Source organism: Diabrotica virgifera, chromosome 2 (genome assembly GCF_917563875.1).
Source record: "Diabrotica virgifera virgifera chromosome 2, PGI_DIABVI_V3a".
NCBI classification, from domain to species: domain Eukaryota; kingdom Metazoa; phylum Arthropoda; class Insecta; order Coleoptera; family Chrysomelidae; genus Diabrotica; species Diabrotica virgifera.
The window spans coordinates 253,278,943-253,295,864 of NC_065444.1; the positions used below are offsets into that span (position 1 = coordinate 253,278,943).

The 16,922-nt window shown below is 32.2% G+C and overlaps 1 protein-coding gene across 1 annotated transcript; it reads left to right on the plus strand.

Moving 5' to 3' along the window:
* The first annotated feature begins 436 nt into the window (after positions 1–436).
* Positions 437–16,634, plus strand: LOC114338223 (transmembrane protein 104 homolog). The gene is made up of 3 exons (XM_028288813.2): positions 437–720; positions 4,723–4,932; positions 15,420–16,634. Exons 1-3 carry the CDS (start codon positions 691–693, stop codon positions 16,614–16,616), a joined length of 1,437 nt encoding a protein of 478 aa, XP_028144614.1. The 5' UTR covers positions 437–690; the 3' UTR covers positions 16,617–16,634.
* Positions 16,635–16,922: the final 288 nt, after the last annotated feature.

A 16,922-nucleotide genomic window follows, 5' to 3' on the forward strand; every position in this document is an offset into this window, starting at 1 on the left:
CAAACCTTAAATAAATATGGAATTGATATTAGGTTTGTTCCAACATGAACTTTTGGACGGCCCAAAAACCGTCACGAAACTGCTTGTACCGTTTGTTGTGCGCATGTTCGTAATTGTATCGCCCAGTTATCGTCCCATGACGGTAATCATATATTTGTCATTTTTGTTGGTGACAGCTTGTGTGCTTTTAGTCGATCAAAGGCTCAAAAAATTTAAAGAATTAAATCCTAGTGCTCAAGTCAGTCCAACCAGCACATTATGCATTTGCCCGATTACTGAAATGATCATCACGAAACCGTCACCGAAAGATCACAATTCTTGTTGGAACAGTGGGAAGGACGATCCGATGACGATCATATTTTTGTTGGAACGGATTTTCTTTACTGCGCAGGATCGTTACCGTTTCCTGACGGTTCTCGGTCGTGTTGGAACAAACCTATTAGTAGGGTGTTTTCTTTAAAGAGCTCTGGCTTGTTTTATCGAATACAATCGAAATTCGTAGATCCATCGATTAGATAAAATAGAAATGCGTGTTTGGGAGTTGGGATTATTAGCCACTCCCCTCCTTAAATTACAAAATACAAAACCTATTATTGTTTATGATGTCAGCTGTGTTCTTTATTCAGACAATAATATTTAAATTTATAAATGCAAAATGATAACACGAATATATAATTTTCAATAATAAATATGCCACAAAGGGACCGATACCCGTCATGGGTAAGTTATTATTTTATTACTAATGTTAATTGTAAGAGTAGTAACAATAAATGTGTTCTTTTGTTTTGTGCAATATGGTTCTGCAACAAAAGAAAAACAAAGTCATTACATTAGAGAGACATTGTTAAAATTTTAAAAGGTAAATGTACAGGTCTACTATTTTACCTCATATTCATACCAATTCATACTACTGTCTGTAATAATCAATAATTATGTAAAGTAAACATTGATTTGGTAAACATTTAAAAAGATAAAGTAAACATAAACGTGTTAAAAAATATAAATATACAATTTACAAGTATTTTAAAAGCATATGTTTATTTATAAAATGAAAGATTACTGTGTGTTACAAAAACTGTAACAGATAAAATTAATGGTTTTTTTTCCTTTTTTGATAAAGTTGGCGGTGTAAATACTGGTAATGTGACAAATAACAGGGGCGGCTCGTCTTATTTGAGTTTGGATTTATAAACACAATATTGCCCATTTTTTTTTCAAATTTCAAAATTTCAAAGTACATAGTATGTACATTATTATTATCAGTGTTCTTGGAATTTGTATGTACAATGGAAATATTGATGAAATTGTTTTGCATTTTTGAATTTTGACCTGTCCTATAAATAGATCACTGGGCGTTAGTGATAAGAAGGAATAGAAGAGAATACAGTTATGGGAATAACCATTTTTATTTGCATGTAATAAAAATAAGTTTTTGTTTTTATGATATTGTATAAAACAATTTTTACACAACGTTACAGTACATTTCCACAAATGTTAGTGGTTTGGCTGTACAATTTTTTCTAACATTGTCTCTGCTCTTCACGTGTCTGCAGTGTCTCCATAAAGTGTTCATTCCCATCGAATTTTATAATCAACTATTTTCAATGGGAAATAAGCCACAATTTTACCAAAAAAAAATGATTTTATTAACGTTTCAACTCCCAAGTCAGGTGTCGTTTTCAAAATACAAAATAATACTAAATTAAACAAAAATGTTGTTGCTTAGTAAAAAATTCTTCTAATTTATTTAATCTGACTCATTTATATTGGCAATTCAGACATGTATTATACATTTTAAAGTAGAAGACTTTAAAATGATTTTGTCAATATTGATGAGTTGCGTTCCTGGGACGACTTTACTAAAAGATAGTTCATTTGATTACATGAAATCAACCCAACTCAAGAATATTCGCCACAAAAATCCTAGCATGTGATCTGTCTTTAAAAAGACTACTAAGGGCCGGTTGTTCGAACGCTAATCAAGCAGTTGATTATAATCAATCATTTATTGTAATCAATTTTCTTGATGGGAATCAAATCGCGTCATGAAAAATACATGTAAAACACTAATCAGTTATTGATTGTAGGTAAAACAGTAATTAAAATATAGCCGCAGCTCTTAAATTATTAAAAATTGCTTATTATTATTATTGATTTGTAAGTAAAAACAAGAAATTAACATCAGAAAGAGTTTAATTATGTTTTATTTTAAATTAAAACCAAAATAATAAAATAAATCAGTCAACATAACCTTAAAATGCGACATCTGTCAGAAGTAGGCTTAATGAAATATAATTGTAATTAAATATTTGATAATGAACAGTTTTGATTAGCGTTCGAACAACCGGCCCTTAATGCAACAGTGTTTTTAAAAATTTGGTTGTCTTTTAAAAGACAGATCACATGCTATGATTTTTGTGGCGGATATTCTTGAGTTGGGTTGATTTCATGTAATCAAATGAACTATCTTGTATAGTATTTTTACTACAAAAACGTTATTACGTAGGTCGAAATTTTTGACGTAAGAGAACTGTCAAAACATTAGAATGTGACTTTTCATTATTGTCATGTTTATAAGAACATGGCAATAATGAAAAGTCACATTCTAATGTTTTGACAGTTCTCTTACGTCAAAAATTTTGACCTACGTAATAACGTTTTTGTAGTAAAAATACTATAGTAAAGTAGTCCCAGGAACTCAACTCATCAATATGGGCAAAATCATTTTAAAGTCTTCTACTTTAAAATGTATAATACATGTCTGAATTGCCAATATAAATGAGTCAGATTAAATAAATTATTAGAAGAATTTTTTACTAAGCAACAACATTTTTGTTTAATTTAGTATTATTTTGTATTTTGACAACTACACCCGACTTAGGCATTGAAACGTTAATAAAATCATTTTTTTGGTGAAATTGTGGCTTATTTCCCATTAAAAATAATTGATTATAAAAATGCCACCAAGGAAATAGCTTCAGAACAACATCAAATTTTATGTTTGTAAATACTTTAAATGTTGATGTTCTCGCTCTTCTTATTGTACATTCATTTTGTACTAAGAGTAAAGTTTAGGTAGGGAACTGCTACATATTGTGGAAAATCTAATAAAGTAATATTTGACTTACTTGGTTTTAGAGAAACCATGAATTTACTATTGACATATTAATCAGTCATATGGATATTGGCCAATCTTCTTTAGCTCTTATTTTAATGGCATTTTTCAACAAACCAGTGGTGTTAATCCATGCCTCTTATTGATATATAAATACTGCACTTGCAGTTAAGAAATAAACATTTTATTCTGAGCTTGTGATTCCATCTACTGATCTACTAGCTTGTGCCAGAAGTGATATATTATTAAAATTAGATGCTATAGGAACACACTTATTATCGTTCCAATTTACAAATATTTCTCCATTTACATCAAATCTAAAATCATATGATCCACAAACTTCTTTACCAAGAGATTTTGTATCTTGTATAGTATAGGATGCTTCACTAATTTATTTTCCTGCAAGGTTCCTGTTGTTAAGTATTCACATTTTTGTAAATGTTTTGTAAATTTGTCTACTGGTAAATAAATTATTAAAAAATAGCCAGTGGCTTGCAGGTTCAGAAACACAATCTAACATACAACTCTCGATCCTGTGAACTTCCTCCCTGGAAGGAGCATACCTTCGTTTATTTCCTAATCCATGTAACACACAAAACAGATAAATATTACAATAAATAATAGTATAAGCACAGTATATAGGTTTATACAACAATTCGTATAAGCAAAAAAACTGTGGTATAAGTATAAATAAATAAACACAAAGTTTGTTTACTGTTCGTTTAATTTATAGGCTATGTTGTTGAATTAGAATTAAGTCATACTCTTTCTACTCATGCGCAAAAATTCCGCTACGTCGATTTATAAATTGGCATATTATTTTCTTACGTCTCCAGTCCGTTTCTTCCGTCTCCGTTGCGTCTACGTAGTACGCTACGTCAAACTATAAATCCAACTTAAAGTCAAAATTATAACAGTATCCACTACTTCCCAAAAATCCCCAAATTTGTACCCAAGTTAAATAACCTTTCCACATATACATTGCTTCAATATAGAGTCCATAATATTTCACAATCATGTTTACTTTATTTTTATATTTATTGTCAAAAATAGTACCTACTCGTTCAAATATTAGTTACTGAGGTATAATTTCTCCTAAATATGATAAAATATAAAACTTTGTATGCAAATCGCAATAAACAAATGTAAAAATAAAAAAATACAAAGACTTGTGCATAAATGCACATTCAACTAATGCTGAAATGCTGCGCATTTTGATCACACTAAGTACCAGTGTGATATTTATAGACCAGTAAAATAAAACTTAAAAAAGAATGACGATTCAACAATGTATATTTCCGAGATTTATTCCTAAATATAATTAATATATATATATGACTAATATAATTAGTCAACAAGGAATAATCAAGAAAAATCAGCAAATTTGTCTAATGCTTATAATTTTTTTATGGAAAGGATATTGGAAATATAATAGATACAATAAAAATTATAATTCAGTTTGCTACAGCCTAAAATATCTACTAAACATTTTTGGTGGTAGATCTGTGTGGTGTCCTTTTAAGGGTTGAAAAAAAATTCAGTGATCAACAAATAGGACGCTGGCCTATAATGGGTTAACTTAACATATTAATAATTAATCTTTTTAGGTTGGGTTAGTTTATATTTTTAACCTTATTGTTGGAACTGGTGCGCTGACATTACCAGCTGCCTTTGCCGGGGCAGGATGGCTCTTCAGCACGTTCATGATTATTTTTTTGGCATTTGTCAGTTTCGTGACGGTTACTTTTGTCATCGAAAGTATGGCATGTGCCAATGCAACAATTCAATGGAGAACACTGCAGTCCAGTGAATCGTATGTAAGTATGCTTATTCATTTTTTTATTGACTATTTGAGTCACTCAGAGCTATAGTAATATACAGGGTGTCCCGAAAAGAATGGTCATAAATTATACCACACATTCTGGGGTCAAAAATAGTTCGACTGAACCTAACTTACCTTAGTACAAATGTGCTCATAAAAAAAGTTACAGCCCTTTGAAGTTACAAAATGAAAATCTATTTTTTTCAATATGTATATCGAAAACTATTAGAGAGTTTTTATTGAAAATGGACATGTGGCATTCTTAGGGCAGGAACATCTTAAAACAAAATTCTAGCGTAATTTGTCCCCCCCCCCAAACTTTTCATTATTGTGGTACCATTAGTTAAACAGTTTTTTGCCTCTTAGTATTTTTTCGATATGCCAGTTTTTATCGAGATGCGGCTTCTTTTTTAATATGTCCACATAAAAATTTTATGGGGGTTTTGTTCCTTTAAACCCCCCAAATGTTTGGGTATGTTCCAATTAAACTATTATTGTAGTACCATTAGTTAAACACAGTGTTTTTAAAACTTTTTTGCCTCCTAGTCTTTTTTTGATGTCACCAATATCGTGTTTAACTAATGGTGCCACAATAATAGTTTAATTGGAACGTACACAAAAGTTTGGGGGGTATTAAGGGAACAAAACTCCCATAAATTTTTTATGGGATGCACAAATTTTACTTTAATTTTTTTTAAGATGTTGCCATAAGAATGCCACATGTCCATTTTCAACAAAAAATCTCTAAGAGTTTTCGATATATATGAAAAAAATCGATTTTCATTTTGTAACTTCAAAGGGCTGTAACTTTTTTTGTGTGCAATATATTGTATATAAGTAAGTGAGGTTCAATCAACCTATTTTTGACCCCAGAATCTGTGGTATTATTTATGACCAATCTTTTCGGGACACCCTGTATAACTCCGTCATCTCATTTTCAGATTATTGGAATTTCGTATTTTAATCTTCCAATAAATTTATTTTTTTATTATTTCTTTTTTAATAATTATGTTATCCACTAGATCTAAATTTCACAACTTTACCTCTGGACCAGAGTATTTTTTTTTCAATTTTAATAAAAAAGTTATAATATTTATGACAATTTGCAGAACTGAAGGCATTTTTCACACCGAACATTACGAGAATTCCCCATCTTTTCTTCTTAACGTGCCCTATCAAGTCCCCTTGACGTTGGCGATTAACATGGCGAAACTGTCTCTGTCTCGAGCTATTCTAAATAGGTGTTCTGCTTTCTTTATTCCTGTCCACTTCCTGATATTCTTCAACCAAGAGGTCTGCTTTCTACCAATTCCTCTGCGTCCTTCGATTTTACCCATCATAATAAGTTGAAGAATATTATACCGGTCTCCCCTTACTACGTGTCCAAAATAGGCCATCTTTCTATATTTGATGTTATCAAGCAGCTCGCGGGTAGCATTTGCTCTCTTAAGGACTGCCACATTTGTCAGCACAGCCGTCCATGGTATTTTCAGTATACGTCTGTGCAGCCACATTTCAAAGGCCTCCAAACGGTTAATGGTGGATATTTTTAATGTCCATGCTTCGACACCATACAAGAGGACTGACCAAATGTAGCATTTAATCATGCGCTTTCGAAGTTGAAGTTGCAAGGTATCATTACAGAAGAATGACCTCATTTTTAAAAATGTCGTGCGGGCTATCTCGATTCTACATGTTATCTCTTTATCTGGATCTAGTTGTTCCGTAATATGGCAACCAAGATATTTAAAACTGGGTACTCTTTGAATTATATGACCATCAACATATAACCGTGAATCTTGATGGGCCAAACGGCTAAATACCATGTATTTTGTTTTTGAACAGTTTATATTTAGGCCAAACTCTCTTCCCACTGTGTCAATGGCATTTAAAAGGTGTTGTAATCCATTCATATCATCACTTAAAATAACTGTATCGTCTGCATATCTGATTGTATTTATCAGAATTCCATTAACTTTCACACCCCATTCCAAATTATGCAGCGCTTCCCCATCTTTTACTCGTTGTTTTTACAGTGTCAGAGGTCTTCTTCGCCGCATCTACAGCCCATCTGGCTTTTCTACAACCATATTATCTAGTTAAAATTATTCCCAGTACTTCAAGTTCTTCTTCAAGGTGTTTCTTGATAAGCCTCTCATATAGAATTTTCCTTTGCATTCTAATAAGCATAGTGGTCTTATCGTAGTTCGTCCAGATTCTTTCTGGGTTTTAGTAATAATACGAGTCTCGCCAACTTCAGTTTATCGGGGAATTTGGGCATATTCAAAAGTTAATCTACATAGTGTTGGAAAATTCTCGAGAATGAAAAATCGGAGAATATTCTTGAGAATATTCTCGAGAATATTTTCGATATGGAGAATTTTCTGAGAATGAACCCTATGACTCGCTTAGGGATATTGTTAAAGATGAAATAGGGTACATACTAAAATCATGAAATTATATACAAAATTATGAGACTAAACAACAGTGTTCTTTATATATAAACAAAATACAAAAACAACAGAGGACACAAAATTGATTTGATAAAAAAAATGAAAGTTTCTTCTTAACAGCAAATAATGCAAGTAATGGATGTGGTGATCTAATCAGAAAAAGATGAGGCCTCAGATTCAGAATCTATTTCTATCATTAGCTGATCCTGTTCATCTACATTCTGCATTTCATCGTACTGATGAGAAGTTGTGGGATTTTGTTTTTCACGAGTCACCAGCTCATTCATGGATTGGTCTACGTCTAAAGTGGCATTTAGACGGGCTAATTTCTGAAGCAATATGTTGCTGAAAATATATATTTCGTATGTTGCTGGCAACATTACAGCCGTCTAATTAAAATATCGCCATATGGCCGGGCCATGTGGTCGAAATCTTGCTGGTATTTGAACACTATTGCAGTTAGCTGCTGCGATGCGTTGCCGATAAAGTTGAACTGTTGTGAAAAATTTTGCATGTTGCTCTATATTTCCTCTTTATTTCCTGTACTCTGTTAAAATTAAATTTGGTTTTGTCAAAACAAAAGAAAAGATGAATACGTGGTCAAATGAAATCACAATAAGGTTTATTAATGCAGTACATTTACGTCCAGAGTTGTGGAACTTGGCATACTTCTGGAACTATGAGACAAATGGAAGAGTAGTGCACCCTGAATAAATACATTAAACTAAAACTTTTAGTATAGGAATCACCAGTCGCCAAAAACTGAAGAACTTGAGATTGGTATTGCGTTTCTCATGTTTGATCTTTCTTCTCTATTCTTGGCCCTATTAATAGTTAGAAATCACTTTTTGACATTCTTGTAAAATTCTTAAACAAATAATTATTGTCTAGCATTATTTCCATAGTTAAATTCCTTATTGTTTCGCGTTTACTTAGAAAAGTCGTATCCAAATTTTCCGTTTTTCATTTTTCTTTTTTATGTATCGTCTTAGCACGATTAAGGACGCAGCAACTCTCAAGAGAATATTCTCAAGAACGAGAATATTCTGGCCGAGAATATTCTCGTTCTCGAGAATATTCTCTTGAGAATATTCTCTTCTTACATCACTAAATCTACATATAAATTCGGGTTTATCTTGTACTACCAGCTTTATTGCTTCTGGTGTTACTTTATCTGGTCCTGTTGCTGTACCTGTCTCTTGCTTTCTGGTCCTTGAATGATCTCTGTAGTAATAAACTCTTCTTCTTCTTGATGTGACTAGCCGTGACGAATGTTGGCGATCGTCATGGCAATCTTTATTTAATCTGAAGCAACGCGGAAAAGCTGCACAGATGTTGTGTTGAACCACGTTCTGAGGTTCTTTAAACAGGATGTTCTTCTTCTTCCTGGACCTGGCCTTCCAAATATTTTTCCTTACAGGATGGCCTGTAGGAGGGCATATCTGGATTTATTCCGCATAATGTGTCCAAGTATTCCAACTTTCGACTTTTGATGGTGGTTAGTAGTTCTTCCCAATTCTTCTAAATACCTCCTCGTTTGTGACCCGGTCAGTCCACGGGATTTTAAGAATTCTCCGATATAGCCACATCTCAAATGCTTCCAATTTTCGGCACATATCTTCGTTCAAGGTCCATGATTCAACACCATAACAAAGGACAGAAAAGACGTAGCATCGCAGCATTCTTACTTTTATATCAAGAGAAAGATTGTGGCTCTTGAAAAAGGGTTCCATATGGTTTTTTTGTGAATTTGATGGCCTTGGCCGAGCCAATTAGCCAGACATTTTGTTATTTTAAAAACAAACAAATTTGTTTTTTCAATCAGAGGATTTTTTTCTGTATTTCTAACTCTAAATATAGTGATCAGAGATCGACCGACAGTTATAAGACTTAATTCAATTCAAAAAAAATATCAAATTATGAGAAATGCTAGGAAATTAAAAGACACCAGTTATAGTGTATCAGAGCAGTTTAGTAAAAAAACGATAGAAGAAAGAAAACAACTGGTCCCTTACTTGAAGAAAATTAAAGATTCTGGTGCAACGGCTTTTATTAGACATAATTATATAATAGTGGACAACAAAAAAATGTTTTTGACAGAGATTAAGCAAAAATTCGACGATTCTGAAAAACCAATTTCATCACAGCAACAACAAAATTCATCATCGTCTTCAAAAAACTACAGTTTGAGAAGTGGAATACGGAGCTAAATCCGAATTCAACTGAACAATGTTCGCAAAAATTCTCATTAATGCATCTTAATGTTCATTCAATTCACAATAAAGTTGATGACAAATATTTTTATTGACGATTATAGTTCAGAAAACTGTATTGACGTGATCTGTTTCACAGAGCATTGGATGCAAGAGGGAGAATTTGACTTTTACTCTTTAGAGGACTATCAATTAATAAACAAATATTGTAGGAAAACGGATTCCCATGGTGGAGCAGCTGTTTTTTCTAATAAAGAGTTTGATTTTAGTCCAGTTGTTAATTTAAAAACTGTTTCAGTAGATAACAAAATTGAATTTACCGTTGTAAACAATCAAAATTTAAAATTAGTAATTTCTTGTATTTATAGACCCCCTCGGGAGATTTGCAAATATTTTTTAATGTGTTGTGCGATTTGTTAAGTGAACTGTATTGAAAATACAGAAATTACAATTATATAATTTGCGGCGATTTTAATATAGACTTAGATTGTAAGAATAGGAATGTTTTTGATTTTGAAAACATATTGACAATGTATAATTTAATACCAACTATTTTAGAACCTACTAGAGTAACAATAACGTCTGCTACACGAATAGATAATATTTGTGTTAATTTGAATCCTAAACTATTATTTGAGGGGTCTACATTTGAAGTAGGAGTGTCTGATCACAAAGCTCAAATTTTAACCATAAGTGTGGATAAAGCTGATGCTAATAATCAATATCATCTGGTTAGATCCTTTTGTCAAACTAATAAATTAAAATTTCTTGAGTATCTTCGTCAGTGCGACTTTAATGATGTATATGAAATATCAGATGTGGAAGTAGCTTATAATGTTTTTAATGAAAAAATTGGTTCGGGCTTCGAATACGCGTTCCCGACTAAACGTAAAAAAATACATAACAAAAGAAATTTTAAAGGTTGGTTAACTCCCGGAATAAAAGTATCGTCAAAAAACAAAAGATTCATATTACAACTAAAAAAATATAAAAAAAATATTACCATAAAAAACTACATTAAAACGTATTGTCGATGGTTACAACAAATAATTAAAGAGGCAAAAAATAAGTACTTCCACGGTATAATTAACTCCTCAAATAATAAATCTAAAGTGACATGGGATTTAATTTCACATTTTAACAAAAAAAACATAACAGCTAAGAAAGATATATTTAATAAAAAGATGATATTGATATCACAAATCCAACTGAAGTTGCAGAAGAATTTAAATCTTATTTTCAACACATTGCATCAAGTATTATTCCTAATATCAAAAGTAAAAAATCTAGTGATAACTATTTGCAGAGTTTACCGGCAAATAATGTAAGTTCATTGTTTTTTGGACCTTTAATAGAAACTGATGTCAGGGAGTGCATTTTGTCACAAAAACCAAAGAAATCCGCGGGGCTTGACAAAATTCCAATTACCCTTGTAAAAGAAAATATTGATACCCTTTGTAGGCCTTTAGTTTTTCTTTTTAATTTGTCTCTTGAAAACGGAATATTTAATAAATGTTTTAAAAAATCGGTAGTTATTCCTGTACATAAAAAAGGTGATAGGTGTAATATAGAGAACTATCGCGGAGTGTCTCTATTACCTTCCCTTTCAAAACTATTAGAATGGTGCGTAAATAAACAATTACTTCTTTTTTTAAATAAACATAAAATTCTAACAACTTCTCAATATGGCTTTAGATCTGATATGAGTACTACAGATGCAGCATTTTCTCTAATCGAAAATGTGCATAAAATCTTGGAAGCAAAACACCATCCTCTTGGTATTTTCTGTGATTTATCGAAAGCATTCGATTGCGTAGACCAACAAATACTACTGGACAAGATCTACTACTACGGCATTAGAGGTACACCACATAAATGGTTTCAGACATACCTATCACACAGAAAAATGTGTGTTAGAATAAATAATTCTGATAGTAGCTGTGAAGCATCCTATTCAAATTTCGCAGAAGTTCAGTGTGGAGTTCCACAAGGGCCTGTTTTAGGACCAACACTGTTTCTTATCTATATCAATGACTTGGTAGCTAGTTTCCCGAATACCACATTTTCACTTTTTGCAGATGATACGAGTATAGTAATTAAAGGCGATAGTTCTGATACATTAACATCCTGTGCCGCTACTACAGTTGAAGAGATATCAGACTGGTTTCTCGCCAATAAATTGGTTCTGAATATTAGTAAAACACAAAGTATCCGTTTTAATTTGTATCAAAATGTGGAAGATGTTGTTATTAAAGTAGATCAAGAAAGCATTACTTCTTGTCATACAATTAAATTTTTAGGCATAAACATAGACAGCAAACTTGATTGGAGTTACCACATAACTGAACTTAATAAAACCCTCAGCAGAGCTATATATGCCATAAGAGCAATTAGACAAAATACAAATTTTTGTGTGGCAAAAATAGTTTATTTTGCTCAATTTCAAAGTATTATGCAATATGGTGTGGAATTTTGGGGCGCGGCTAGCACAGCAGAATCCACATTTGTGGCTCAAAAACGAGCAATTCGAGCACTATTCAACTTAACAAATAGAACTTCATGTAGATCTCTCTTCAAAGATCATGGAATAATGACGCTCATTAATATTTATATTTATAAGATGTCTCTACTTATACATAGAAAACGACATGAATTGTTAAAACCTTCTGATATGCACAGTCACAATACACGCAGGCAAGATATAATTCTTCCCAATTATAATTATAGACGTACTCGAAATGGTCCATTGTACTCCGGTATTAAAGTATACAACCATTTGCCCACTGGGATTAAAGCACTTTCAATATGTAAGTTAAAAAAAAATTAAAAAATTGTTAGGTCAATATGTTTTTTATAGTCTGGATGAATTCTTTTTAATAAATTTTAATGATCTAGACGGTTCCAACGCTTAGGCTAAAATCACATATTGTTCTTGTACAAATATTTTTGTTAAAATTATATTTATTGTAAATTTGTGATTTTTTGGAATAAAGATAACTAACTAACATATTACAATTATTATCTAAATAATACACTGTTTTGGTTGAAAATATTTTTTTGTACATATTTATTTTTTTTTTGTATTTTTTATATCTCTAATTTGTTTTTTATTATTATTTTTTATTAATTGTTTTTTTTTACTACGTTAAGACATAAACCCGATTCAACATCTTGGAGGTTTACATCTTCTTAGTTTTTTTTTTCTTTTTTTTTTTTTGCTTTTTTGCTTTTCTTTTCTCTTTTTTTGCTTTTTCTTTTCTTTTTTCAATTATAATATACAATAATTACTTAAATCTACAGGGTTTAAAAAAATAACAACAAAACAAACATGTTTTGTTTTAACAAACATGCCTGCTTTGTTTTAACAAAATTACTTAAATACAGGGTAAATTTTATTGCTACAATCTATATTTACAGTTTTTGATATGTTCGTACCTAGATTGTTTTTAATGTATTAATATCTTCAGAAAATATCAAATTGTTCAGGTAGACGGGAAGTGGAATTTTTAATATAGGTATTAAGATTATCATAAAATTTGTTTATATTTACTGATTGATGTGAACATTCGAGGAGAATATGTAGTAGATCACCTATTCCACACTCACAGTTAGGTAACTCTGTGAGACCCAAATTGTACACATGAAGGGGGGTAAGAGCATGATTACATCTCAATCTATTTATAACTTTTATGAAATGGCGATTTGATACAGAATGAAACCATCTTTTAATGGGAATTTCAGGCTGCATTTGTTTGTAATTACTACCAGTTCTAGTGTTTCGATAATACCTTTGCCAATTTTCTTTTTGGTGTCGCCTACTAATAATATCAATATAAGAAATGGGTAGTAAGTTCATGGGAAGTTTCTAGGGCGTATTTGGCTAGCCTGTCTACTATTTCGTTACCCTTAATGCCTGCGTGTCCCTTTATCCATGATATAATGATTTTTTTCCTAAATTTGCAATTTTATTATAAAGAGACATAATTTCCAGTTCTATATGATTGAGTTGTTGGGACTTATAATGTACGTTAGTTAGTCTATCAACGACACTCTTACTGTCTCTAAATATTATGCAGCTATAGGGTTCGTTACTAAATATGTGTCTTAAAGCAAAAAGTATAGCTATCATTTCAGCGGTGTATATCGATGATTTACAAGGCAATTTGAATAATTTTTTAAATCCACTTTGGATATTGATTATTGCACATCCTACTTTGTTTTGTACTTTGGATCCATCTAGTAAAACTGATAATGTGGCCATTTATGAAGTATAAATGATTGAAAAACGGCTGGATTTAAATTAATATCCATAAAAAAAGTATTCATTTGTTTTGAGAAAAGTTCTTCTAATACATGGGAATACATAGGTGAAACTTGATTTTTATAAGTATAGAAAATGCTTCGGTATTGAGATATTTTTGCTTCTAAATGCTTCTAAAATTGATAACTTATGTATATCCTGCAGATAGTTTGTATTTTTTCCTATGGTTCTAGTAATGAATTTATCACTTAAAAACTGTCGTCGAATTTCCAGGGGTAGTTCTGTCGCCTTAACTTCCATTGTATTAACGGGTGTAGACTTCAAATATCCAAGAAAAAGTCAAAGGCATTTATTTTTTTGTATTTCTAATTTATTCTAATGTGTGTTTGCAGCAGTTCCATACAAATGACAACTGTAATCGAAAATAGGACGAATCATAGTACGGTAAAATAAAAGTGCTATATGTATTTGGATCGGCACCCCAATTTGTTCTACAAAAGGCTCTTAGAATATTCATTGCATTTTCAGACTTTTTTATGACATGATGGATGTGATCCTTCCATAGAAGTTTTCTATCTAAATAAGTACCGAGATATTTTATACAATTTTTAATGACCTTGTGGAATTTGACGATTTCTGGAGAAAATATGGTTTCTCCATATGGTTGAAGGTGGATTTAGCTTTTCCGATGCGCGCTCTTATCTCTTAGTTGTTGTCCATTCTTCATTTATTATAGTGTTATATATAGTATATATTAGTAAACTCTGCAGGTCGAATATTCTTGTCTATTCGCAGAAACGTGTTGTCGTCTTCCTTCGAAATAATGTGTTCGCTGTTTCCATCTTTCTTTTTGCACAAAGATTATATGGGTCTCGAACCTTAGACTTTTCATGGCAATCTTGTATGCTTCGCCCCATATACCTTTTTTCAGCGCGGCGCACAAGTTCTGCCATGTGCATTTAGCCCTTTTAATTTCTCTACTTACTCCCTTTTTTGCGCTTTTATAGCCTCTTTGTGTTCTTCTTGGTTCCTGTGCCTTTGTGCTACTCGCTTGCGTCTTAAGCATTCCTGTCGTTTATTTTGGATTTGATCATTCCACCAGTAAAATACTGTGTATGTGGTATGCTTCTTTGTAGTACCTTTTTTTGTGTGCACTTATGATATTTTCTCGGAACTCATTGAAGTTGATAGATTTTTTTGGTAGGTTACATATTTATTTATCTTCTAAATTTTTCTTTGTCGAATACTGTTTTCTTCCTGCCGTATTTTGTGACCTTTGTGCCAATTTCGTACTGATGTGCCGGTGAAAAGCTTCTCATCCAGTATATCCCAATCCTTAATCTTATTGGAACTTCAATTTTAGTCATACTAAGTTGCTTATTTATATAAAGATCTGTGTTTGACGTATATAAAATACTTATATACACTTCTGATCATGTTTTACCCTAATAATACGCATATTAAAGTTTTGCCGATATTGTTGATTGTTGCTTTGTATTCTAACAACAGTAACAATGTAACTAAACAAAATTAAATAAATGTGTATCTGTTTTAGGAGACGGACTGTCCTCAAGAAGACTCAGAAGTTGAAGAGCCAGAGCACAGTACCAGTAACGAAGAGACTGCCATTTTAAATAAAGTACCTCGAAGATTGTCGTTATACAAAATTGATACCAAAGTAGAATTAGGAGAAATAGCCGCTCTATATTTAAACAAATTCCATCACACCTTATTTTTCTCTTCCTTATGTATATATCTTTACGGAGACCTAGCTATATACACTGCCGCCTCAGGCAAGACTTTAGTCAATTTGATCTGTAACAACGGGAATGAAACAGAAGATTATGATACGTTGTGTTTGAGTAATTCGTATTTGACTAAAATAGATATGTATAGAATGTTTGTTACCACGTTTGCTCTGTTGGTAGGCCCTTTTGCCTATTTCAACGTCCAGAAAACAAAATATTTACAACTGTTTACCATTTGTATAAGATGGTTGGCGTTTTTTATTATGGTTACCTTAGCAAGCATAAGATTGTTTAAACTGGGGCCTCAGGGGCATCCTGCTCTAGTGAATTTAAAAGAAGTACCTGCTTTAGCTGGCAGTACGGTGTACAGTTTCATGTGTCACCACTCGCTGCCCAGTCTATTGGTTCCTATTCAAAATAAAGACAAAATATTTAAGAAAGTTAGCTACGATTTCGTAGCAATATGTTCATTTTACTTATTGTTGGCTCTAACAGGCGCTTTTGCCTTTGCTACCTTAAACGATCTCTATTCTTTAAATTTTATTTATAGTCATGACTCAAATCTCTTTAGAAAAGTTATAGGATTCTTCTTGGTTATTTTCCCTCTTTTTCCAATGTCCACAAGTTTTCCGATCATAGCTATAACTCTACAGGGAAACTTAAAGAACTTAATGCTAAATAGAAATAGACCACGAGCTACCGTCGTACTAGACCGCCTAATATTTCCTACGATAGCAATTGCTCCACCAGTTATAGTTGCTCTGTGTACGCACAATATAAAATATTTAGTGGAGATTACCGGAACGTATGCAGGGGTTATGGTACAATATGTCATTCCGACGATCCTTGTGGTTTACGCAAGGAGACAATGTGTCAAAGACTTCGGGTTTCGCTCTAATAAATTCTCCAGTCCCTTCAAACACCGCTTTTGGTGTTTATTTGTGATCTCCTGGTCAATTATGTGTTTAATATTTGTAACTGTCGATTTTTTGGTAAATAAATGATAATATATTTTGATATAACTAATTTTATTTCTACTAGTACCTATATTCACAAATGAGTTGGCTTGTTGACTCACCGGGTTGAGTTTACTAGATTTACACCGTGTGTACTAGTTCCCCATCGGGCGCTTTCCCAGGTGGCGGATAGGGGAATGTCTCCAAGACATAGGCGTAACCAGGGGGTGGTTTTGGGGGTTATAACTCTCCCCCCATTGGGATCTACTTTGAGCTCTATACGCTTAACACCAATATGTGTTGTTGACAAATCAAGCCATTTTGAAGTTGTAACCCCCACCTTAGGATCATCCT

Excerpts from the sequence above, each read along its gene's own strand:
- LOC114338223 (XM_028288813.2), top strand. The coding sequence starts at position 691 with ATGCCACAAAGGGACCGATACCCGTCATGG. Across the intron at positions 721-4,722 it reads GGGACCGATACCCGTCATGG|GTTGGGTTAGTTTATATTTT; the intron begins GTAAGTTATTAT and ends TAATCTTTTTAG. Across the intron at positions 4,933-15,419 it reads TGCAGTCCAGTGAATCGTAT|GAGACGGACTGTCCTCAAGA; the intron begins GTAAGTATGCTT and ends TATCTGTTTTAG.